At 39.9% G+C, this 27,577-nt stretch overlaps 1 protein-coding gene across 1 annotated transcript in view; it reads right to left on the reverse strand.

Moving 5' to 3' along the window:
* Positions 1-27,577, reverse strand: part of LOC308038617 (dystonin-like) — a gene marked incomplete at both ends in the record, with an annotated part of 310,764 nt that overhangs the window by 184,808 nt on the left and 98,379 nt on the right. The window contains 3 exons of the mRNA XM_080341395.1: positions 6,009-6,101; positions 8,589-8,666; positions 11,241-11,330. Coding sequence (XP_080197521.1) covers positions 6,009-6,101; positions 8,589-8,666; positions 11,241-11,330 — 261 coding nt within the window. The remainder of the gene's footprint in view (positions 1-6,008; positions 6,102-8,588; positions 8,667-11,240; positions 11,331-27,577) is intronic.

Raw genomic sequence — 27,577 nt, forward strand, 5'->3', positions numbered from 1 at the left:
TCTGCAATTTGATCTGCCTTAGAGGCTGCTTAATCACAAACAAGAGGTTAACATTAAGACATGGCAAACAAAAGATTAACATCGAGATATGAAATAACTCATGCAGATCTGTATGAGTGCATTTAACCAGAGATTTCTGTAACTTATCAAGCACGACTGTGAAATGCATTATGCTCTTAGCAAAAGATAGGTGTATTGCACATTAAAGTGGCAACATTGTTAAATATCTATTTGTTATTCCGCAAAATACTGAGACCATTCACCCTTTGTGCACTGCTAATTGATGCATTATCATTGGTTTCATATAGTTAGCAAACATCATAAAGGAAAGGTTATTTCACTTTGCCAAATCAAACTACACCTGATATCTTTTGTCCTACAATAACATGATCAAGAGCCTACTAGGAATGCATTTCAGGTAGTTTTGGATTGAAGATCCCTTCCTCGTCTTGTTGTTGTTGATGCAGCACAGCAAAAGCAATGGAGGCTTTTGCATAAATGGGACATCATCTCATGGTACTAAAACAGCACACCAGATCACCAGCACAGCCTGAAGATCACATGCAGAATGACAGAGATAAACATAAGCCAAAGAGAAAGTGAAAAGTAAAGCAGCACAAGATAAGAGAACATGGCAAAAAATAAAGGCTTGTCAGCACACAACATAACAAAGGTTATATCTGGAGCTGTTTGAGCTGTCCTGGCAACCACTGCTCAAAATCTGAAAGAGCTTTGAGCTTTCAGGTACCACTGAGGTACCAAAAGTCAGGACCCTGAACGGGAGATGTTTTATACCCAGGGGGATAGCTTACTGAAAGAGGAAATTATTCCTTGTTGATGGTTTTATGGGATTAAGGACAAAAAGAATCAAACGGATGAGCTCACTGTTTGTACATCTTATCCTGCTGCAGATATCCTGCTACTTGTAGAGATGAAGTCTAAATATGACTCTGCAACGAGCCTTAAAAGCCTTTTGTCCTTGCTATGATTCAGATGAGTCCCAGAAATTCCAATAACTCCACACTCATTTGCTGAGTCAGCATTTATTTTTATTGCTGAAGAATTTGGGAAGAGATAACTAGGAGCTCAGTTGAGGAATAAAATACAGGAAAATACCCATCGTATGCTGAATGACAGGTCTGCTGCAATGGCTAATGACCGGGAATCGCAGCTCCCGGGTGGAATACAGCTTCCCCTATGACCACTTATCATCAGAGATCAGACAACTGGATGCATAGCCTCATCTTTAGATCTTTGAGAAGGTCAGACCTTGAACTGTTCTAGTTGTTTTAAAGTAGATTAAACTTCACTCCTCGTGAAGGGAGAAGGAGAGCAGGCAGCATCTCTCACATAGTGACTCCATCACAGATTTATCAGAAAAGAGCTGAAGCAGACGAGGGTGCATGGGTCCCACAACATCCCACTATTTCTCTGCCTTCTGCATGTCATGTATTGGAATGGGCCACCACAGCTGAGCTGTCTCCTCCTCTGACCACCCTGTACAAAGGCCACAACCTTCATGACCAACCCAAGAGTACTTCAAAATTACCACCTGCATTGCAGGCTCTGAACCCCTGACTGCAGTAAGGGGTATCGGGATCTTGAGAAACAGCTGCATAGTCATCTTGTATCTCATCCAAGTCATCTGCAAACAAATGCACCCTTCTTACCTTTTTGCCCAACACAGGCAGAAGTTGAACGGCTGATCTGCTGGACCAAGTGAACAGTCTATAGACTGCACCAGGGTAGACCGATAAAGAAAGCATTTTGCTTGGTGGTTTATGGGGAGTCAGCAGCAAACAAAAAGTATTTGCTGGCTTACAAGAGAAAGACCAAGAGGTTACACATGCCACAAGGAGGCATGAGAGAAAGCTGCCCTGTAGCAAAAACAATATCGACTGAAGCCTTGAAAAGCAACATCCTACAAAGAGGCCGACAGCGGGGAGCTAGGGAGGGGGGAAGGAAAAGTGTTTCACAGCAGTTCCTGAGGTGAAAAATTATGATGAAACTAAAACAGCCTATTGAATCATGACTTAAAAGCTCCAGAAATTTGTTAAGGTCTGAGTTTACAAAGCCCTACTCTTGGATGCCTTAAAGTTTGAAGTTTCAAGTTTTGTCTTCTTTTTATTTTTTCCCCAAACCACTGCAAATTATTCCAAATATTTAACATTTGATAAATTAAAGAATGTTTGCAGTGGTTTGAAAATAAATTATGACAAATTTTCACAGAAATTATCTTACTAAAATTGTGGTTATTTACTGAGGCAAATTTCTGCTTTCATTCGCAGTTGCTCATCCTCAGTGTCATCAGTGAAAATATACTGGGTGTTGAATGAGGAGTCCAATCAGATATTAATTTGGACATTTATACATACAGCCTATAATTATACAAAATATTGCAATTTGATTGAGCATGTTCTACAGGTGCCAGGAAAATAACTTACAATAGTTATTGCATTACAAAACTTAATTTTTAAAAAGCCACTTATTATTAAAAGCATGTGAAATATTGAAAACTTGCCTAAATACTAACAACATACATGTCTCAGAGATTTTCAATACACACAGGACAAATTATTTTCTAACACACTCAATTCAATAAACCACTGGATTTCCCATTCCATCTTTTCTATATCTTATAAGTAATTACTTGGGACACAGAAGAATGTACAATTTCTGGACTTGTGCAGCTGCAAAAGTGGAGTAACTCCATTATATTTATCTAATTATGGGTACCAAGTTACAAAGCCATTACCATCTCTAGACATAATTCAGATGCAAGAGAAACATAATCCTCAAATGTGTATCATCTTTTATTTTGTTCATCATGTCTTTCCCCTAAATCATTTCTAAATTCATTCCAATACTCAGAAGGATTTTCTGTTTTGAGGAAATATCCTCCAGATAAGTGCCATGACTCAGAGAAACAAGCAGCCACAAACAACATCCAAAAAAAATCCCTACCTCCCAGGCTGCAATGTTATTAGAATACACTTAAATGATGGAGCAGCAGCAGTAACATCACACAGCAAATAACTCCTTAGACTCACAGAGAAGTTAAACTACTTCTGCAAATGCTAGGAAAATTTAAGGCACAGTTCAGGTGTCTACATATACATGGTTACATACTGCCTATGTCTTGAAGAGCCCATTTTATCCAGTGGTGGCAAGATTTAAGTTTCCTAAACATGACCTTCTAGAGCTCTTTGAGATACCCAGCTGTATCCCAACCAGCCTCCAGCTGCAGGTCTAGAAGAGCTTGGGTCTCTCACAGATCTGGTGTCTCATCAGAGAACCCCACACACGTGTTCTGGATACTCTAGCACACCTCAGATGTCCCTCAAATGCCACCTGCCTTTAGGGAACTGGATCCAAAACCCTGGAGATCTAGTTAGTGTAATCAACGGACCTTGAACAGCTATGTTTCATACCCTCAAATAGAGACATACGAAGACAGTTGATCGGCCATCTAGAACACGTGAGACACTTAAAACTGTCCAAGATATCTACATGAGGATAGCAGATACTGCATATTCTACTGGATATGATGTGTCCTCTCAGATCACAACAGCACTCAGCAGGTACCGTAGTCACCTACTGCAAGGGATCTGAATTGCTCCAGCAGCCTCACCCACCATATTGACTTGCCCTGCACGTCTCTGAGTTGTTGCTAAACTCGTTTACAACAATATCAGATGCAGTTTATCCTGCCTGATCTGTCTCTTCCCAGATGATGATGGGTCTCCCATAAAACCTATGTCATGTTTCTTACACTCAGGTGGGTATCTCATAAATCTCCAACACCACAGATGTTTACATTCAGTCAAATGGAGTGAGCCTCTAGCTGCTCGTTTACTGACTCACCCCTAGGCTGTACTAGCTGTGTAAACTAAACCTCTGCCACTCAGATTAGCAGATTACAGGGACAATTTAGACACTTAATGCATATGAACACAGCTCCCCATAAGCACCTGGATTTAGGTGTCTTAACTTCAAACTGAATCTCACCATAGCTTTCCCAGTATCTATAGGATTACTCTATGGATAAACAGTCATTGCCATGAAGCTTCATCCCTTTGTGAAGATTCTCCTATTAGACTTTTCTGTTCAGATTTTTCTCTCATTCAAAATCTAAATGAAGCCAAAAAAAGTATGTGAAGTGTAAGCATGCACATTCTTTTGAACTTCTTTATACATTCTGAAGGCAGATCAGCCATAAAAGGGTGTCAATGACATTGAATTGCCATATACTTCAAAAGAAGTGAGGCACCGCTAAATGCCAGGGAAGTACAGATTAGCTCAGAGGGTGTCTCTTACATCACCTTACAAATCCCTTCCGCATTCAGTGTAGGTACAGCACCAAATAATAGGAAAGTAACAGAAAATATTTTTTTTAAAGTCCTGTTCTTCAGTTATTTCATATTTATTAATGAGGTTTAATATTTAGTCCAAGAAAAACTATTCATTCTTAAAATTATTTTAACAACATTTTAAAAAGATATTATTTCAAAAAAAATAAGAGCTGACAGGTCTGCAAGATCTGACTTGCACTGATAGATTTAGTTGGTAGTTACTGGGGGTCAGGACAGAGGAAAGTGTGTTTCAGCTGCAACTTAAATGCTTTACACATTTCATATGGAGCTGGATACCTTACAGGGGAAAATTATTATCATACCAGTTCACCTGAACTACTTTATATAAATGTTTTTCCTTCTCATAGTGTCTTACAGCGATAACTAGTAACACTAACTTTCATCACTTCTTATAAATACCCAAAATAACGTCAGAAGTCCTGTGCTTCAGCTAGTGAGAAAAACTAACAATTTCATGCTGCAAAAACTTGTTCAGAAAGATAAAACATATATCAAGTCAAAAGTTAATTTCAACTAACAGCTTTTATTAGTAACTTTTTAATAATCTTTATTTTTTAAAAACCAGCAACATCCAATCACTACCTCAATCACTGTGAGTCATGCTTAAATGTTTAAGCCTAGCCTTCTTTCTCTGTATAACCATATGGGAGCAAAGACTCACACAACAGGGGAGGCTGAGGGAGCTTCAGGTGCTCACTAGTAGTGAGCAGTTAATGGTTCCTCTGTTACCCTGTGCACTGGCCTGGCCTAAACTGTGCACCCTGTTTAGACCATGGCCACATTGGCTCTATTCATATCTTCTGCTCGTCATTAGGATTTGCAGAAAGGTACAGTAGATCCCAGCAGCCGTTCTGCTTTGAGGGTTTTTTAAGAATTTTTTTTCCAGTCATAAAATCACTACACGATACTCCGAAGTGAACCGTGCTTCTTCTGTATGATCAAGTAATTTTCTGAGCATTTAAAATGCCTGCACAACAGGGAGTTTATCACTAACAATGCTGCAGTCACTAAATGGGAATTATCTGTCATCTGAATTACATCATCTACAGTCAGGGCCATCGTGAAAGCCTCATTTTGAGGAGCAATTTAACACCACACACTGTAAGGCTGCATTATACTGTACACAATCCCACCAGTGTCCAACAACCAGAGTGCCACCTAGTGTGACCCGCCTGACCAGCGCTGGAGCCAAACATCAGTGCCCAAGTGTGAGGGACTGCTCAAACCATGTTCACTAACATACTCATATCAGCAGAGAAACTCAGATTCAGAATTTAAAAAATATTTTAGACCTTTTAATGTATTTCAATACTCATCAAAAGAAGTCTGCACAATAAAACAAGACTGGTTTGCCCAAGCATTGGAAGGAAAAACACCGACTTTTGTCTTTAATCATGTTCAAGCTATTAACCAAGCTATTTTTCTCTCACTCCAGACAGGAAATTAGCAAACAAACACTACCTTCAGATTCACTTCCCCTTACAAAACACAGCATGGAAACCTTCAAATACACATTAGAGAAGAGAGAGAATCTATATTTTTGCACAGCCTCTATGAAGTTCTAGGCTGACACATTTGTCTTAACTGTATGCCAGAATCTGACCAAAATATACCATCAAGCAAAACTGGACTTACCTGAAAGTGCAAAATTATGGTCCATATCAACCCCAAAGTCAATTTGGGATTCCCATCTGTTATGTCATCATTTCTAATGTTAACCAGTTTCACCTGCCATGGCAAAAGGAAAACACAGACAAAATTGAAACACATGTCACAAATGCATGCTGCATTACACAGATGCAACTATAAAGGATGCATTACTCACTTCCCAAGACCACTCTGTTGAGTTTTTTCAATTCTCAAGAGTGGAAAGGAATTGCATTCTGGCTGTAAGCAGCACACCAGGAATCACCCTGTCCCACCCACGCCGAGCTGAGAAGATTCCTCAGCTGTCACTATGCCGGCAGATCCGCTCCCTGTGCCAAATACCCCTCCTCTCAGCCCGTCTCAGAGGGGGAAAAGACAACAGACTACGATGAACTAGAACTGTGGTGTTATCAGTCTCAGGCAATGCTGAGACCTGGGAAGCTCTCACCACCTTTCTTCCCTACCACGTTCTCCTGCACCAAAGCAACAATTCAGCAGCAGGAGAACCAGCCTGCTATAATACAACAGTCTGGCTTGATAAAACCAGGAGTTTAGCGTCACATTTAAATAACCAATGGCTTAATAATCACAGCAGTTACTATTGCTTCTTCCATTGTACTCATTGGCAGTGCTACAAACATGAAGTGGTTAACAGGATTAAAACAAAGGCTGAGATTTTTGCTGTGGCAATGAACTCACATCCATAGTGAGTTCAATAATTCTTTGTTGCATTACTATTATTATTTAATTCCTCTGTATGTATTACATATCTGTATAACCTAGCAATTAAGGATGATTCAGCTAAAAGGGTTTTTTTTTTTTGCTTCTTAGTGAAGTTACATACACGTGCTTTTCAACATATACCCTGTTATCAACACCGAACAAGCAAAGACATGTCCTTTTCTTGATCTGCAGATATAATCTTAACCATTAGGTAACCAAAAAAAAAAAGAACAAAACAACACAAACCACCACCCTAAACCAAAACCACTGTCTCTGGAAGAAAATGCATTCCACAGTTCAAAAAAGAAATCATAAACAACACAAATGTTTTACTCCCACTGCTTTATAAAAACTATTTGTGTTTGGCAAAACTCTACAAGATAGTCAAATATCTTTGTTTTTTACTCTAAGTTGGGCTCCAAATTTATCAATATATAGGATCTTTCTGCCTTACAATCACAACCAAGCATTGTATTTGGAGACTGTACAGCCATCCTGAGCAAGTTCCTCCTCAATATGGTTTAGGAACACTTGATGTGGGGCTGAAACTTTCATCAAATGCAAGTCCCACTGGCAACTTGCCCTACAAGCATTCTGCACAGTGGAGCACAGACATCTTCACAAAACTGCGAGGCTAAAGAGAGCACAAAAATCCTCAGATCACAGTTGACAGCTGCGTGATGGAGACCTGCAGGTCCCAATGACACACACACATTCATAAAATGAGGATGACCTGATCCTTCATCTCCTGCATTTAATATGTGTGGTCTGTCATGGATAAACAAGGCATGGTACAGCACAAGTCAAGAGGTCTCGCTGCATAAAAATGCCGTTGCGACTGTCATTTCAAGAAGCCAGTCATTTACTTCACAGCATATTTGTTTGGTGGCTCACTTAGGTTAACAGGAAAAGTTTGCTTTGAACTCAGCGATGCAGGATTGAGTTCTCAGTGCACACACAGTGACTCAAGAGATGGTTTGCAATTTCACTCAGAATATGAAAAGACATACGTTTTTACAACTAAATTAAGTGCCTGTCTATGGTTTGCTATCTCATATTTTTTTAAACCTTTCAAATAGCAAATTAAAGTTAATAAGTAAATAAATAAATAAAAATCGACTGATCAGAAAAGCAGGTTTCCAGTATCAAGTCATTTGGATGGGATGAGTAAGGAGGTAGGTCTTCCTTCCATCCATGTTTTGGCCATTTTTTAATATTGACATTTTGCAAAGGAAGAAAGCAGGAATCCTGTAAGCGTTTAAAAGAAATTTAAAAGTGGAAAGTAAATTGCAGCACTGGAAAACCACCCAGCAGTGTGGATTTCAAGTGTTTGGCTTAAAGGTGAAATTAAGCCTGAATCTTCCACAGCCCAGGTGACTCTGCTGCCTTTCTAGGGCACCAGCTTTGCTTTCATCAGGATCAAGGCTCGAGAAAGTTTATCCAAACAAACATCACCAAACCAAGGAACTCCTACACAATGTTCCAATTTCTCTGAATCTGCATTTTGCACTAAAAATTAGATTGTGAAGAAAATTTCATACCAGCTAGTGTCTGGACAGCATAAAAGATAGTCAAATCTACTGTAAACAGCTCCTGAAGATCTTACCCATAATTTTCTCCTCTTTAACATCATATAACACATGAAGTGTGGTAATGTTATTGTTCAGACAAGGGTGATGTAAAGTTACCGTTGCCACATCTCTCGACCATCTCAAGCCTCAGATCAAGCCAGGCCTACACCAGCAGATATTATACAACATGTACAAAAGACGAAGTAGGACACTTATTTTTTATTAGCTACAAGTGACAAAATTTTCAAGTTTTTTATTAAACTTTCCACCATACCTGGCGTTTTTTCAAATAGTCAAGTGCAATTTGGACGTTCTGGAGTCTGTGAAAACGCATCCGACCTTTTTCTCGGGGCTAAAATTATAAAATAATAGCTGTTAGATTTTTCTCATCAGACAAAAAACCAGTTTCATTTAAAAGATGCCACATAGAACATCTGAGGCACTACATTTGTAATTAAGCCAATACCTTTGGTGGAAAAGTGTGCTTTAATAATATATATTTTTTAATGTGGTTTAAGTTTTTCAGCACAGTGGATGGTAACAGAGACCAGTGGTCTCCAACTCCAACTTTGATCCATGCAGGCTGGTAGTTGTCCCCCTGTGAAGTACTATTAAAGCCAAGAGGGCTAAAAAAGTCCCTATATGAATCTACATACTGTAATATATTATTATTAAAGATTTACAACATATTAAGCAAAGCAAAATGTAAGCAATGTCATGGACCTTTATGTTGCTCTGGTAAACTCTGTGATGGAAAAGCTTACCTCTGTATACAACTTCATGATTTAATGTAGTTTATTTACAGTAGACTGCATAATTCAGTATGATATAGATACATTTTTATTTAAAGCATGTAATGAAGAGAATACCTTCCTCCTAACAGAAAAATACAACATATACAGCTCTAGAGTGTAAGTTTAAACTGTTGACTTGCATAGAACACTGCAAAGCGTGAAAAAAACCTAACAAATCACTCTTCTCACAGCAAAGTCAAAACCAGCAAGAAGAAACTGTAAAATAAGCATGAGTGGTGTGTTAATGGAAAGATGGCAAAACTGCATGCAGTTAGCATAAAATCACCAAGAAGAATCACACAGAAAAAGCGTATTTTACTTAGCTGTCACAGATCAGCCATGGGAAAGCAGTTAATTTTATATCATCATCATATCCAAATCCTTCTATTCTTCTTATTTCAGATTTTTCACAAACTTTCACAGCAATAAACTGAAGGGGACTATAATTGCTAGGGATCACCCCTGCATATGAGTATTTCCTCAGTCAATCACTGTGAAACACACAGATACAAGCCCAAGCCTTCCTCAACTGCCTTTTTTTTGCCCTGTGGAGTATCCGACGCTTGCCAAAAGAAAACATGGGAAAATGAAGTTGAATAAGAAGCATAAACTAAAACACAAAGAATTTTAATTTGCATTATAGAGCCTTTAATTTAGCTCCTTGTATTTCATACAGATAGCCCAGGATCAAGCCCCCACTTCCCTCGCTAACAAGTCACTTCCCCAGATAGACTGAAGGACTGCAGATCAGGAACCCAGATTCCCACAAGAAAGAGGGTATAATAAATTCCAAACTATATAATTAGGTATAGCATCTCAGAGGGGAAATATTTTTTTCAATGTACAGCTACAATGCATCATTTTGAGTTATGTTATGTTATGCCTCAGGAAAAAAAAAGCCCCAAAATGCCACTGAATTTAAAACTGCAACGCAACACACGGGGAGCCCAGAAGGCACTCAGGCCCTATGACAGCAAGTCACTTTAGCAAAGGTCAATAATGCCAGGTCTACAAAGGCATGAAACAGCTCACTTGGACTAACAAGCACTCAGCATTTTACACTTTATAAGTAGATATTTCCCTTCTGGATGGTTAAAATACAGTGAAATGGTAATTCAGCATTTGTTGCGAGAAAGATAAACCCTGCAAACAACCCATATATGTAGCAGCCACTACATGGAGCTGTTACTTTGACTATCTGCTTCAATAAAAATAATGATTACATTTGATGAACTCTAACAACTAGGTCTGCACAACTGAATTGCCTCATTTCAAAATATTATCCAATATTATGTCAAATACATTTGTGTGTCAGCTGTTCAGAAAAAGGCTGAATAAAAATCTGTCTTTATCATACGTTTATCACAAACATACGTATCCTTGTTTACCAACAAGAGTTCTTTGACCTTTCTATGGCACACTACTGCAGCACACCAAACTAAGAATTTACATGAGCAGACACCACACTTCAAACACTACGTTAGTACAGTTATGGGGGTCGACACCTACCCCCTTATCCTCATCCTCCACATCCTCATGCTGTTCATTTGCGCATGCTTCTGTAGAACTCACCAACCGTAAGGTCTTCAAAAAATCTCGCTCTCTTGGCTAATGAATATAACAGACAGGAGACAGGACAGCAAAAACACAAGACAGACCACAAATGAAAAGAAGAGCATGAAAAGAAGAACATAATGAAGAGAACAAATACCAAGCAAGGGAAGTAATGCTCACAAAGAAAGGAAATGACACCTGAGGAGTGTTAGACCATTTCAGGGACATTTTATCCTTGCTATTTGTAAGTTACTCCCTGGAATGCCAAGGGACTTTAAGCATCCAGTACTTGTTAAAAGAAAAATTGTAAAGAAAAGGGAAGAACAGAAAAAGTAGCGCATTAGCCTATTAAGAAAGGAAGTCTCACTGACCACAAGAAATGAACAGATTGTACTACCCCACAAAATTCAGAGTGGGATATTTTACCAACAGAAATAAAACTTGTGTCTTTGGTATCAAGTCACAGATTTTGTAAAATATCAAAGAAACCCTCAGCAGTCAATACCTAAAGAGCTAACAAACAGAGCAAATGTATATATAACAAACTGGAACCACTGTATTCCTACGTAAAAGCTTACCAAGGTGTCTCCAGAAAGGACTTCTAGAAGTGAGATCAAGTTATGTCCATCTCTTAGGTCTTCATACAGGTCATTCACATGCTTTCGAACCTACAGAGATAAAGACAAAAATCACATATAAGATGCCCAGTTATACCTGAGAATTCACACTCATTAACACACATATTTTAGTACACAGATAAACCTCAGCCTGGCTTTTCAAATTTATTCACTTTCATGACAAATTTACAAACCCAAATTAATTGTAACAGGCAAAATTCACATCTATGTCTGCACTTGCACAGTTCCATCACACTTTCTTTCATTTTACTGAAAAGGAAATGAAAAGTAATACAAACTTATGGGTAATGAATGCATGCAGCAATGAAAGAAGATCTGTATCTGACAATTTAAACATTACCCATCTACTTTGACCTCAATAATGGCTGCTAACAGACAACACTAGCTAGATCCAATGAACTGTAAAAAAATACACATGAAATATATATTATACTCAGCATGCATGTTCACTGGAACCAGGTCAAAACTTAAAGCACTTTCTGGCCTTAAACTTACCACTAATCTAAGCATACCATCCACCAATTAACAGCATGTTTAGTTACGTCAGGTTTCACAGAACTTAGTGAGTTTTCCCAATGGCTCACAAGTCCACTTCATACACTATACCAAAGAAATATCATGTTAGGTTGATCTAGTGAGGCCGAGGATGTGCACAGCCCTTTCCACCAGCCATGTGGGTGGCAGAGCTCAATTTGCCTACAGCTCAGCAGCACCGCACAACCAGCAATCACCAACCCAGCCATCCCGTCCCCTCCTGTGGTGCCCCAACAGATGTCAGCCTTGGCCAGCTGAACACATTCAACTAATGTGGGTCGAGAAGCACTGATAACCAGCAGAGCCCATGAGGCCACCCAAGAGCGAGGGAGCAGATACAAGAAGAGAGACAACCGAAAGCCTAACTTTTTTGACAGGCACAGTAAAGCTGGGAGATGTCTGTCCACAAGACAATCTCCTGTTTCTTAGCATTAGCTTAAATATAACTTATTTGAAATTTCTTTAACCACTTCAGCCAGCTAGTCTTGAAAGATGAAACAAAGGGTCTCATTTATCAGAAGCAGATATTTTTGATATTGCCAGCCAGGGCAAAGGGCTTTCCAGTTCCAATTTCAAATCAGTTCTGTGGCATTCCTATTGAGGTGTCAGATCAGAAACTTGCAGAGGATAAAATACAACATCAGGATTTTCTTCTAAAGTTATCACCTGTACTAGAGACAAATGGTACTCCCAATATGAGATGTATGGGACACTCCTCTGACAGCCAGCATTTCTCTGTGTATGATGAGGACAGAAGGAATCGACCCAGATCTTCAACTTCATATAACAGCTGTTTCTCTGACTTTTAGTGGTATTTCTAGATCAATCCAGTTGAATAAATAACTGCCTCCATTTTGCCATTCTGGTGATTAGCTTCATAAATACTTTTTAGTTCAGGTTTTCTTACTTCAACTTCTTAGCATGACCTTACCTTGTGATCTGTTTTCACAAAGACCATCATATTAACTGAGAACAATGGCAGAGCATATTTATGCTCATGCAGAATACTAGCCAGAACAAATCACCTAGAAGATTATTCCATAAGTAATTACAACTGATAATATTTTCCAAAACATTTATTCAGACTCTACATAGGCAGCTGAGTTACATACTAGTACTCATACATATACATAGCTTTACACACTCACTCACATACAAAAAAAAAATTAACATTTAGGTGTGGTTTAAAAATAATCCTGTAAGCAATTCATTTTAGAAAATTTCCAAGAGACAAATTCTCTGGTAGTATTGAAATACCATGAGGCTGAACAAAGAAACAGAGCAGATGTTCTTTTACTAGATCTGTGGTGAAAAGAAACGGGAAGCCACATAGATATAATTAAAATCCTTGATAAAAGACTTGATTATGCTAAATGCTTAAAAGATGAAAAGTACAAGGGTCTTTATTTTTTAAGCCAAAACAACTGTGACTTTTCATTTTTCTATTCAAAGAACTACGCTGAACTGAGTGCCAAATTCTTTCTAACAAAAGCAGGCAATTTTTCTTTACCACACAACCCTGTGAGAGGGCTCCCCCGGCTCCAGCTCAGACAGGCCACTCTCCACTGCCCTCAGGAGAGCAGAATCCTGAGGCAGAGCAGATCCACAGTGCAGGCTGCTGGCCAGAGTCATGGGAGAACAACAGGTTAAAGACAGAGAGATGTGCCTCTAACAGACACTCACTGGCACAGCTGAAGAGCTACCTGGGTAGCACCACGTCAGTTCCCACACACTTTTCAACACAGAAATCATGGCAGTTGCCCAACACGCAGGTATCTGAATTGTGGGATGAGAAACACTACCATTTCTTATCTGTCTGCTCTTATTTTCCATTAGACGATTTTGTTATCCTGCTGGTCTGTCTCTCACAACACACATTTGTTGACCTTCTGTTTGTTTCTTATACTCTGAGGTTTCCAAAGTATTACAGAGACAACCATCTTGCCCAACTTATCTTTCTAGAAATCACAGATGCTTCAGAGATGAACTCATACTGTGTATGAAGAAAGTGCCACAGGGCTGTCAAAACAGGAAAACCAGCAGTACATCCCAGACATGTGTCTTAGTTCTGCCATTGGCTGACAATTACTGAGAGGATTAATTATTTAGGACATACTGTGTTGGTATGCTGGTACAGGACAACATAATAAGGAAATGCCAATATCCTGAGCAACGGATGTGCACCTAAAAAGATGCATATGAGCAACTAACGTTCAGCAAGCATGTTCACTCAAAGCAGCAAATCACTTCATTTCAAAGGAGCACCTTGTGGTGGATGGAGATGCCGCGCTGCCACTTAAGCTTGCAAAATCACCTCGGCTGTCTCTTGGGGAGTTCTCATCTCTCAACGTATATAATGAACTCTTAGATCTCTAAATGCACAAGCAAAACATATTACTATTTCATCACTGTTTTGCCATCATATGCAGTTTCCTTCAGAGCATGTAGTGCCACAAGTACTAGATGCAGATGAGGTTCCTGGATGGATCTGTGGGACCTGCCCATGTCATTTCATTAGGAGTTCTTGTGGCTTTTCCATAAAATAACTGAATTGTCAGTCTTACATTTCACAAAGTTCATGTGCAAAGCAGCCTATATGCTGCCTCAGGCAACTTTTTGCAATAGACCCTCTTGAGCATGGCAGCTTTAAAAATTTGGGCATGAGAAGAGGTTCTTTAAGAAAAATGTGGGAGGCACTGAGGAGCATCTAACGAAACTTAAACAAGAGCAGCAAAATGGCTTCATCAGTCAAAAGGAGATCAGGAGAATTTAAGGCACTGTTTCAGAGGCGATTCCTCCTCTTCATCTTCTGGCACGTATACTATGATATTTGTGGCAAGTAAAGCTCCATCCCCCTTAATATAAGCATGAGATATTTTTGTATCATACCATTTCAGTAAGCTTAAGCTTTGCAGTCAAGTACCTTGGGGACAACCTACACTACCACTAGTAAGAAACAGCTGTTAAAACCGCGGCAGTCACAGAGCTGCAGCCTTGCCCCTGGATGGCAGCACGTTAGGCACTTGACAAATGAAGACTGTGAAGCTGGCTGCCACCTCCAAAAGCCAGTAGCCTAATACCCCAGATAACTTGCATAGCTTTATGATACCATTCAGCTGACACATCTGGTTGTCCTTACAATCAAGTTGCTACTGATTCCACCCTCACGTACCATTCTGCTTCTGCAATTAAAGACCCTGGCTCACCAGGCCTGGCTTCCTCTTCTGTGGCTGGCATTGCAGCAAAGCTGTCACCACCGCCTTCACTCTGCCTAGTTCTCATTTCCATCGACACAGAACAAAGCCGCGATTCAGCTGCTCAGACACACACCTAAAGCCCTGGGTTACGGTTATGTTTAGGGGTATTGCCACTTAGCCTTCACCTGCTTCTCCAGAAGGACTACGGTTTGCTTAAGTCCTGCCAGCCAGTCTCCCACAGTCCTCAGTACCCTTAACACACCTCCAACAGCCCTGGATGTCCATACTTAGGGAACCGAAACTGCACACAGAGGTCTCTGGTTTTGCCATGAACAAGCCATCTTCCATAGCAAGCCTGTTTCTTACAATTTTTCTTGATGTTATTAGTTGTGTTATGCTGATACTGGAACAAAATCTATAGTCTTACACAATAAAACCATAAGCTGCTTATGCTTGGTATGGGTAAAAGGGGAAGGACAGAAGATGCACAGGCTGGAATACAGTAGGAAGGTCAGCTAACACCTCCATACCTTTATGAAAACACAGAAGAAACACTCCTTTTTTTCTTATTCAGAAGTAAATCTGGCAGGAAAATAGGGTTGTGGCCCTTTCTGTGCACACAAGAGGTGTACACCCAGCATACGCACTGGGAAACCTCACATTTACGTTACGGTACAACATGTTTCAGACCAGCACCTAAAATATGAGGGACCATGTTCCTGACTGAAATAGTGTAGGAAGGAGTGGAAGCAAACATGAATGTGCTACAGGATCTAGAGTTGAGGCAAAAGAGAGCTCATAATCACATCAGGCAGGAGTAACTGCAAGTAAATCTCAGGCCCCGAGGGCCACCAGGAATTCCCCCAAGGGTGGGAGGGAGGCAGCTGCAGCAGCCCCGGCCGGCTGCCAGGCTGGGAAACAAGGCAGAGTTCTGTGCTTGCACGCTTGCAAAATCGTCCATTTTTACAGGGTGAGGAAAGCAGACTATTGTAATCAAGTAACTTTCTTAAAACATGTGGAGTCTCCTGATCTGTATTATAATCAAGCTGAACTGATCACTACAAGTATACACTAAATTAGATATTTTCTTACATTTTCCAGAAAAGGCAAGATTAGAATCAAATCTGAATCACGTTTGTTTTGAAAAAACTATGTTCAGCTGACAATACTTTATAAAATCATTGTCATCCCCAGTCATTATCAAGTATTATAATATTATGGATCCAACAGAGGCTTTTTAAACCACATAGCCTGGGAAAGTCTTTTCAAGTACAACTCTCTTTGCTTCTGGAAGCGAAGTTAATTAAATGCCCGGCACAGACATAAAGCATTACCACTTTTCCAAAGGAAAATGGGATAAGGCTCAAAAGTTAGAACTGTAAGGGGTGTGTTTGGGAAAAAAGGGTCAGGCCTTAATTACCACTGAGGTCACCGATAAGTCCAAATGACAGCTGGCACAAGGCCACCGCAAGTTTCACAATGAACTTAAAATTTATTCTTTAAGAATCTGATTTGCTGCCCATGGAAAAAAGATCCCCTAAGACTCCCATTCACTTCAGCTACAGTAAAAGGCTTTTCTCTGAGATAATAGACACAGATAGTTAAGAGCTCCTATAATTACACTGTTCCATACAAAACACCATCAGCATTCAGACCTCTGCAAAACTGCTGCGGCCACTGCATGAGATCCTGACATCCTGATGAGTTTCCCCTCATGTTTCAGCTTCCTAAAACTATACTTAAGCTTGCTTTTAAAGGACAAATTGTATTAAAAGTGCTATTGATTAGGAAACAGTTTTCTGTACATCTTGAAAATTTGTATGTTTTTGTCCTTTCACCTCTGAAAATTAAGGAATCATAGTGGCAGTTCTAACTGCATGATAGCAAGTAAACCTATGCCATGAGTAGAGAACAAAAAACCTCTCTCATACATAAAATTGTATTTACGTATAAAAATAAAGGTTAACTATGCCAATACATGCAGCATGATTTATGAGAAACACTCTAAAATTGTGAACAGGTTGTAACAAGATCCATGCAACACGTAATTGCCAAATCATCAGATTTGTCAAAATATTCTCATGTGACTGATATGCCAAGCAAGGCTGCCTCTTCAAACACCTTCAAGACCTCTTATTTTGCTCCGCAGACTTATTAGATTCACCCATGCAACACACATGGGCGTTGCTCGATATGCTGCAGGGCCACTCCACCTCAGGCCACTTCCATCCCAAGGGGCTGCTCGGCGCAGCCAGGCGTTGAGCCGTGCTCCGTGGACAACCTGATGTCACCCCAAGAGAGCAGGGAGCCAAAGCAGTGACACACAGAATGACATCCTCCCCCTAAGCCTTTCATGTTCTTTAATCTCCTTACTTGAAAACCAAAATCTATTTCTGGGGAGAACACAAACTGCAAATACACACCCTGGTCATGATCTTAGTTTTGTGCACTTATAATAAAGTGCACCCATTCTATTAAAAATAAACAGAATGTAATCGCTGGCTAAGCCTGCAGCAGTGACCTGTGGGCACTGCTCTCCCTAGGGACGGGTGCAGGCACACAAGCGCTGAGCTGTTGATGATGCTGTTCCCCAACTCCAGCGCTGGACACCTCCCCACCCAGCAGACCCCAACCTGTTCCCCATGGCCCGACAGCACGGGGTGCAGCCAGGGATGGCAGCGAAGTTACACAAGGGGGAAAACTTGTGTCCAGTCTCTCCCACACGCCTATTCACTTGCAAGTGAAGTCTACTGAATCCAGGTTTAGGTCGAGTGGTCTGAAACTCACTGTCACTCCTTTGCTGGCCAGTCTGACAATCCACTCTGCAAGAAACATTTCTTGCAGTTCACTGAACACAAATCATTCTTAGTTTCATACTCAGGAGTAATTTTCTAGCTGTGTGACTTTGGATATTAATTTTCCCAACTAGTGTGCACAGCTAATGCTGCTCCATTTTGCAAAGTCCTTTTACCATTTCAAATACTTTTAGTAAGTCACCTTTAAACTAGCCTCCCATACAAAGTGAATTCAACACCCCGATCTGTCTTTATAACAGATGTTTCGTAACAGGAGGTTCACCCTTGGCTGCATCCTTGGGTTCATCCTTCAGTTTCTCATCTGGTCAATGCTCTACACTCTGTTAGCATGAGAACTTTGTGATTTGAACATACTTCATCTGTTCCAGTCCTCTAGAGCCCTGTCCTTGTACCCAAGCGTGGATCAGTCACAAATCTATCTATTTTTTTTTAATTAAACTTCACATCTCTCCCAGACAACTCAATTGTCTGATTGCTTTTGCTTATTCCATTTTGCATTTGCCACCAGCCTTTGATTGCTTCATTTGTCTCTGGATAACTCTTAATAAACTAACTTCATTAAAAAAAAAAAAAAAAAAAGATACTTGTGTGTCTGTAAGGGAAATATACTGTTGCTCAATTAAAAGAAAATAATATTCAGGTCATTGCTAAATCTTGTCGTTACACTTCTCTCCTTATATTCCTATGCCTGATTTCATGAAATGTGTTACAACAGACTCCTAATCCCCAATCAGCAAATATGCAAGCAGGTGCATAATACCACATTGCTATAAAACAGTAGCACGTAAACATGCACATCCCTGAGTCCTCTTATGGATTTCAGGGGCTGTGTGATATCTTATATATAACACCCTTACTGTACAGAACAAGTTGAAATAAATGTCTTATATGCAAAAATCTGTCCTCTCCACCCCCTACAGAAAAAAAATAAATTGTCTCCATCCCAGCTCACACATATCAATTTGTTTTGAAGTAATGGGCTGAAAGGTTCTGTTCAACCAACACTGGTCCAGCCACTCACAATACCCCTATGTATCCTATTCTGCTTATTCACTATCATTATCACAGCACCAGCCTCACTGTTTTTAACACTTGCACAGTCATGGTTGGCTGCTTGCAACTTTATATATCAGGATCAACCAGCCCATTTGAGTGGAGCCCATGCTGCACAGATTCACAAGCTCAGCAGAAATGGGTATCTACTAACATAAAATGGACATTACTGCTACAATTTAAAGTCCTAAGATATTCATTTCAGTTACAGAAATATCCAGCCAGCTTTATCATCTATTTCACCAAAGTAATCTTCATTCTAGAAGCCCTCAGTGAGCACAGAGGACAGATGCTATATGTGGCATATGCCATGTGAGGTTCCATGCGACTCCACACATGCTCCCTGCCCATTAACACTTTTTGCACGAGTTGCAATTTTAATGCACAGCATGTCCATCTCTCTCCCCTGTTTTGCACCTCAGTAACCTTTCATGATTCTTCCTCAATGCAGTGCTTCTTGTTCAAACGCTTTTATATGTAACACTAAATATTTCTAAATCTCAGAAAGACACACACAAAAAACCCCACATTATAAAACCCTCCCTATATCTCTATCATATTTTCTAGCTGTTGGGAGATAATGCCTTAGCATACATTACGGATGATAACTGAAGTATGATTCACAACCTGCTTAAAGTCTTATTTGTGACATTTATCCTGTCCTCTCTTTAAAATATTTTACTTACAAAGGCATAATAGAGATTAATGAAGAATACAATGCAAACAACACTAAGTTTCACATTACAGGGTAGCTCACTGACAGGGCATTCTCACTGGAACTCTAAGATTGATGCAGACTGAAATGACTAGTTTAATGAAAACACAAACCTTAGTGAAGAACTTGATACGGATCAGCTCAAAGACTCAAAGTTGAATATTATTTTGACAGAGAAGGGCTCAGTCTTGCTAGGTTGTCATAGAATAATACAACTGTAAGGCCAAAAAGGGCTGAATAGATCACCTCACATAACCCAGTGCAGTGGACCAGATTGAGTTTGGCTAGAACATACTGGAGATGCTTCTCTAATTTCTTTTCTTTAAAATTCAAATGAACAAAATATAATATGTAATACATATACTTGAGTGTTTTACTACATTTGCATGCTTTTCAGAGATGGGGATTTTTTCCTTGCTGATCTTCAAATTAAATCATCTTCTGCAAACAAAAATGAATTTTTTGTTGTCCCTCCCCTTAGAGCCTGCCCATAGAAAACACTTGTTCACCAGTCTCTGCATAATCACCTTTTTACATACTGAGGACACATTATCACATGTCCCTTCAGTCTTCTCTGTTTCAGACTAAACAAACTCAATTATCACAATCTGTCCTTGATCTTTCAAGACAACTTATCTTCTTACAGCTTTATTGCAGACAGCTGCAAACCTCTCATCGTCACAAAGATCAGGAGTTTCACAACTGTGTGCCCATAAGCACGTTCGCATGTCTATGAAAAGGCAGAATTACAAGTAGTCTCTTAATGTCCCAAGCACCATACTGGCCCACAGGCAGGGCGAGGAGCTCATTTATAGCTCCTGGAGCTCCTATGCAGCCCAGTGCAGGTGATGGACCCTGCAAGAGTAGTGGCAGGACAGGGGTGATGCTGCTAACAACATGACAAAAGGCCTGAGCCAGAAAACAGTACAGCCCCAGCCTTACACAAACAGAGGTATCACTACAAGGACAAAGTGACAGAGCTTGAATCCTCATTTGAGGACATGGCACAGCAAGAGCAGCGGCCATGTGGCTGCCATCTCTGAGTGTAAGAGAGATACGTCCTTGCTCATGCGTGTAGCGTCCCCAGAGACAGAGGATGCTGCTGAAGCACCTGATAGCAGCCACGACAGCAGCACCAACTCAGGGCACTGGCTCTTCCTAGTGCCAGGCTCCTGGAAGCCCACTGTCATCTCTGAATTCTTACCGAGAATGATAAAATGTTACAAATGACTTCAATTAGTTCCTAACTGTTGGGTGAATAAAGCTGCGCAACCATAAATCACACAACCTACCTGAATATTCCTCACCCTGGTCTTTCCTTATCTGAATTTTACCCTCATCTTGTTAAAATATATTTTGTCAAGCTGGTATTCTGTAGACTGAAGAGGTCAGAATAATTCAGACCTTTCTACGCCATTCAACACTATTCCTATTTTGGATTTGGATTTTTTTTCCCTTCGTAATGCATCTATACTTGTCCTTTCTCCTTCATATTCTGACATAATTACAGAACCTTTCTCCTGTGGACTTATGTCACACTCTTAATGTAACTCCCTTCTGAAACTTCTACTTGTCTGATTTTACCCCATCATGCTTTACTAACTCCTTTATACAAATCTTTAGTCTTGCTGCCCTTACTTTCACTTCTTGTATGGCTCCTTTGTATTTCATACATCTCTTAAAAGCCACAGGATATTCTATATGATGCCTCTATGTCTTCTGCCTGTCTGCAGCCTGCCTTTGTGCCTCCAATACAAATGCCTTCAATGACTGCCAGATCTCCTGCATTCCATCCTGGATTACTTCCCCAGGAGACCCTACCTATTGCTTTCCCCACTTCTGCTGCTTAGAAGTTCATTGTCCTTTTTCTACTTCTCACTTCTCTCTTTTCTTTGAAAGGTGACCCTGGCTTTTTGCAGTTACTTTCCCTCTTTAAATTTTCCAGCAGTCGCTCGCAGTCAGTCCAGACCTACATAAGTAACTAGGAGTTTTGCTAGCAACTTTCCGAACCCGACAGGCTGAAGGTCTCTCTGGCAGCCCGTCTCTCACAAGACACATCCACACCGGGGGCAGCTGCCCCAGCCCCTGCAGTGGGCAGGGAACAGAACAGCAAGTGTGTCCTGACCTGGTTTGCACACCCGTGGGCAATGGGCTGGGCTATGCCACAGAAACGCCTCCTTCTCACACAGGCTACGGAGAGCACCTGTGCAGGTGTTCAAACACAGACTTCCACATCTGCTCCTCCTGCCACCTACGAGGATACATTATTTTCCCTGTTGCCACACAGTCCTGGTCCTTCCAATGCAAGTTAATAACAAAAAAAATCTACTGCCAACCTCCTTCCTGCAGTTCAACACCTCCAACTGACAACAACCACAGTCACCCTTTGTGACTTTTTGTTTCTCTTTGGCCAGAGACATGCTGTGGTGTTTCAGCTACACAGCGTTTCCACTTTTCTTCACCCTTCATGCTTCCAACTCACCCTCTCCTTTCTAGCCCTGTACTACGTGTCCCCAGATATACCTCACCAGGGATGAATTGTGTAAAGTATACAACTGTAATCCAAATAACATGAAACCCAGCCAATACATCTGGCCTTCACAGCTTAAAACTACAGGGATACACTTAACTTGGACCAAAGGCAATACACTCCACACCTGCCTAAAGCAGGTAAAATGAAAGGTTGACAGACATAACATTCTTCTGATGAGAGCCAAGGTACTGTATTTCAGTAGGTAGATAAGGAGTTTAAACATTATGTTACCACCTACATTTCCTTGTTCAAAGCACAATAAATGCCTTCAGCAGACAATACATTCTCTACAGGAAGATGATGTATTCTGATACCTTCTTAGGTCCCCCTGTAGTCACACAACTACATTACCTCAGGGCAATGGTTTTCCAAAGTATACAAAAAAAACTGTTGTGAAATGAAATATTTTGGTACCGTTTATGACTGAACATTAGAGGTTGCTCACTGTCTGGAGTCCATATATTGGGACAAATACTGTGCCCACTGGAGCCAATGGCACAGTTACTCTGGCCCCATGGGAGCTCCATCAAGCCAGAATACTTCTAAACTGATATAGCTATTATTATTAAATGTGGGTACATCAAAAGTATAGAGATAAAATATAATTTGATGCATAATTTAACAATTAATTTAAAAGCTGGCACTTAACTGCAAATGGTAGAATTTTCTCTCTTGTGATCTCTAAGGAATAAATAATACTAAATAAAATCTATGCTGAGAGCAAATTGCAAACAATGAACCCACAAAAAGAGAATGAATTAATACATAAATATATTAGCCTACCATATGAAACATATTTATTCTAGTGGTTCTATTTCATCATACAGTAATCTCATAGTAGACTTAACTCTCCTTACACACATTCTTTCATATATGAGCACCCTTATAAAACAATTTTTAAAAACTCAAACACCAGAATAAAAAGGATCATAAAACATACACTCAAGTAGTTCAACAGTCCTGCATGCCATAAAAATATTGATGCACTCAAGCTATCACATATTTCATGCATATTTAATTCACTGTTTTCAATTATTCTGTTTCCTGCTCCCAATTAGTCATGAAGTCTGCATGCATTAAGAGGATCAAATAAACTAGAAATCTGTGGCATGGTTTTTATTGACTTGGATTTATTTATTTGCATGCACAGAGATTTTATGATTCAGTCTAAAATTAGCCTCTGAAACTTTGTAACAATCTCCTCCTCTTTTTCAGCTTTAACGTCTAGCATTCTGTCACTACTTCTCCTCACTGTGTCCTGGTTACCTTTCTCCCTCATCTGAACTTTGATTAAACACCAAAGAAGTCCTGAGTTTGCTTGCTGATCTGCTTTGCAAACAGCTATAGATTATACTAAGCAGATAAAAGAAGCTGTGGGGTTTACTTCCAAGTGGAAGATTTTTGAAACATTTGCATGCAATGTAGTGTGAATGAACTACAATTGTGTACATTTTGAGGGATAATAACAAAATCAAATACTTCTTTACACCATTAACTGATGATCTTCTTCAACAGTTATAATTCTGTATTTTTCTGAAACAGCGAGTCTCAAAGAACAAACACTTCAAGACCTTTTAGAATAGTCCTGAAAAAGTAACAGCAACATTTTTAGGAGAAAATGGAAATATTTTTCCGTCTACCCAGAAGACAATAGGCCCTGCTGAACAATTGAAAAACAAAATGAAGGAGGAAATACTGATACCTCACCTACATCCAACGCCTAAAGCAAGCTGTGTATCGTGTTAGAAGAGGAATTTTACAGGATTTACTCCCAGCACAGTAGGCAGCAGCTGTCAGAATTAACTAGGAGGAATATATCAAAGACTCATTTAGATGCACCAGCACAGCAAGCCATCTTCATCTTATTTTCCTTAACACAGGAAAAGAAACCCAAAACATGCTTTTCCACAGTATGTTTCAAAAACTGAAGCTGTTAAATTGAGACTACCATTAGTCTAAACATCAGGTGCCTCATCTCTTAAAAATGTAGAGCTAAAAAGTATTCATTTCTAAAAGAAGAGGAGACGGGGAATTTTAAGTAAAAGATTAACTGCATGGTTAAAAAGATAGTGCAGAGTAGTGATATCTGAAATAATAACCACTAGTGCCAGTGAAGTACCAACTTTCAGCAAGGGAACAACAACACTATATCAGGAATGACAACTCTGCCATTAAGCGCATACCTGAGCATTTCACAAAGCAATCGACCTAAGTGGCTATTTACAAACCCTGTGCTGCCTCAAGGACGCACAGAAATCAATAACTTCAGGTTACTGATCTGAATTATTCATACAGTCTTTGCACAACAAAAAGCTGCTCTCTCTGTAATGCGCTACCACTGCAACACAGCACAGGATTTTGGACCTTTAAACCAGCAGTTTTAAAAGCATTTTGTCCAGTCGTTTATAAAAACCTTCTTGCTCATAGTACCTATAAAAGTGACTTTTGGAGTAAGTGATGCCTGTGCAGGGATGCTGCCCATTGTTCCCATGACCAGCGGGTTCTCCCAAGGCCCAGCTGGCCGAGGGTCCCGAACCCATCTGTGATGCAGGGACACAGGGTCACCAGGGTCCCTGCTGGTGACGTGGGCAGGACAGCTTAACCCACACCTCTGGGGAGCTGCCCAGACATGCCAGAGTCCAGCATTGCTGATAAAAGCTCCGATAAGACCCTCTACAACTTTCTATTCCATGAAAAGGAACAATTACCCTTCGAGAGGAAATACCTGAGTGTTCCTGGTATTTTCCCATCAGAGCACTGAACTAGCCAGTCACTGGCTACCTTGCCTTTAGTCCCATTTTCAGTACATCAGAATTTCTGATAACAAAAACTTGTCAGTACTTCAGAATATCCTGTTCAATCTCTCAAGACTAAGATCCAGCATTACAAAAATATTTTCCAATTGCTTTGAAAAAGGAAATGAATGACGAGTGTCTGCTTTTACTCCTTTTTCATCAACAGCTTTTTTTATTTTCCAACTTTTATCTCATTCTCCCTCTGTATTTCATACTTCTCTCATTCTGTCCTTAGATTTCTGGGTCTTGGATTCAAAGAAGTGTCAGGAAGAATTTCTAAGTTTTAGTAGGAGTTGGATTTCTCTTTGGATGCTTTAAGACCATGCAAACCCCTTTCTTCCATAAATTTACCTGTTCTTGTTAGGTCAGAGGCTACTTACTGCTCTAACAAATGCTAGAATTTAACATGCTGTTTTGACAACAGCAAACACTTGCTGGAAGCAGAGACACATGAATTTCTCCCTGGAAGCTCATTCCACAGCAACAGGTGAGTTTAAAGTTCGATATCTCGACTCTCCAGCCCATGTGTCAACAAGAAGGAAAAGATAATGTTGAAACTGGAGCCCCACCATCAGACATTAAACACTAGCCTTGGTAAGTGCAATGCTCTAATCAGTCCTCAGAAAACCTATTATCAATTTAGAAGAAAAACTTCAGCATTTAAAAAATGTAGTGACAGTCCACTTGATCTTAAACTGTGCAATTCAAAGGTAACTTAACTGGTTGAATTTTGCAAATAACACGTTAAGTACCTGTCTCTAAAACTATGTATCTCAAGATCCTCTGCAGGAAATACTTCTGCAATGACTATGTTTCTAGTTTATCAAAGTATGCAAACACATGCTTAACTGGCCAACCCATCTGACAAGTGACTAATCTTATACACTGAATTTCATATAGTACACACTTAGGTGCTCTGAAACCATTGTAACTAAAAATGGGCAATGGATGGCAGAAAGGTAAATATTTCTAAGCCATCCTGTTGTTTGTGGTTACTCAGAGAATCTCATAAAAACAGAATTTAATTAGAAGAATGACAACAGGCTTCCATGCCATCCCCCAGCAAATTGATGGTAACCCATAAAAATATCATGCTGCTGACCTAGAAAAAACTCTTTTGAATATGCTGCTATAAAGAGATAAGAGTCTGGTTCTTTCCCAAGGACTGCAGGAAAACAGGAGATTCATTAAAACAAGCAAGAAAAGAACTACACAAGCAGGGAGAAAGTATAAAGAGAAAAGAAAACCAGAAAAATTTAGAAAAGAAAACCAAAGAATAAACAAGAGACAGAGAAAAGCAACAGGTAAGAGAGAAAGTAAACAACATAAATAGATTGGAAAAAAAAAGATGGAAGAAAAACAGAATCCACCGCCATGCCCATAGCGGGGTCCTGTCCGCACGCACGGTCTGGTGTTTTCCATGTTCTCTCATAATTTCCATGATCCCCTTCAGCCTTCCCACTTCTTGTTGAACCTACACAATGACAGGTACAGCACAGTGACCTCCTTTTTCAGCCAGTGCAGAGAATGCACTTCTAGAACACAATCTCCCCCTAAGGAAGGTACCTTAGGGGTACAAGATCTATGAGGTCGGTGCAAGAGGAACTGCAGTTTTTGCACTGCTGAAATTTGCCATTTGATATTGGAATATGTTCTTAAATAAATGTGGTTATGTTATACATCATTTTAATGCACTTCTCTAGTTTTATGGGTTTTTTGCTACTGACTTGTTGTTTATTTTATATTTATTTTAGACTATGGAAATGACATCAGACAAAAAGCAAATTCAAGTGATTTTCTTATTTGAATTCAAAATGGGTTGTAAAGCAGTGGAGACAACTCACAACATCAACAACGCATTTGGCCCAGAACTGGTAATGAACGTACAGTATAGTGGTGGTCCAAGAAGCTTTGCAAAGGAGATGAGAGCCTTGAAGATGAGGAGCGTAGTGGCTGGCCATCAGAAGTTGACAATGACCAACTGAGAGCAATCATGGAAGCTGATTCTCTTACAGCTACATGAGAAGTTGCCAGAGAACTCAACATCAACCACGCACAGAATCACACAATGTCAGGGATTGGAAGGGACCTCAAAAGATCATCTAGTCCAATCCCCCTGCCGGAGGAGGAACAAAGTTTTGCCTCATCCACCGTATTCACCTGACCTCTGACCAATCGACTACCGCTTCTTCAAGCATCTCGACAACTTTTTGCAGGGAAAACACTTCCACAACCAGCAGTATGTGGAAAAGGCTTTCCAAGAGTTCATCAAATCACAAAACATGGGTTTTTACACTATAAGAATAAACAAACTTATTTCTCATTGGCAAAAAATGTGTTGATTGTAACGGTTCTTATTTTGATTAATAAAGATGTGTTTGAACCTTGTTACAATGATTTAAAATTACGGTCCAAAAACGCGATTACTTTTGCACCAACCATAGAAGGACCTGCTCTCTCTGCAATCTACAGGAGAAGTCCGGGTAACTAGCTCAAATAAAGCTATTGAGATGCCTGAAATAAACCAGTTCCCTCCTTTTGCATGTATTTTGTATTAAATCCAAGGTAACTGAAAACTAGAGCTCAAATTGAACTTAATGCACAGACCAGGACAGTTCTAGTGACTCTGCTACA

This window comes from Nesoenas mayeri (genome assembly GCF_963082525.1).
Source record: "Nesoenas mayeri genome assembly, chromosome: 3".
Classification (NCBI taxonomy): domain Eukaryota; kingdom Metazoa; phylum Chordata; class Aves; order Columbiformes; family Columbidae; genus Nesoenas; species Nesoenas mayeri.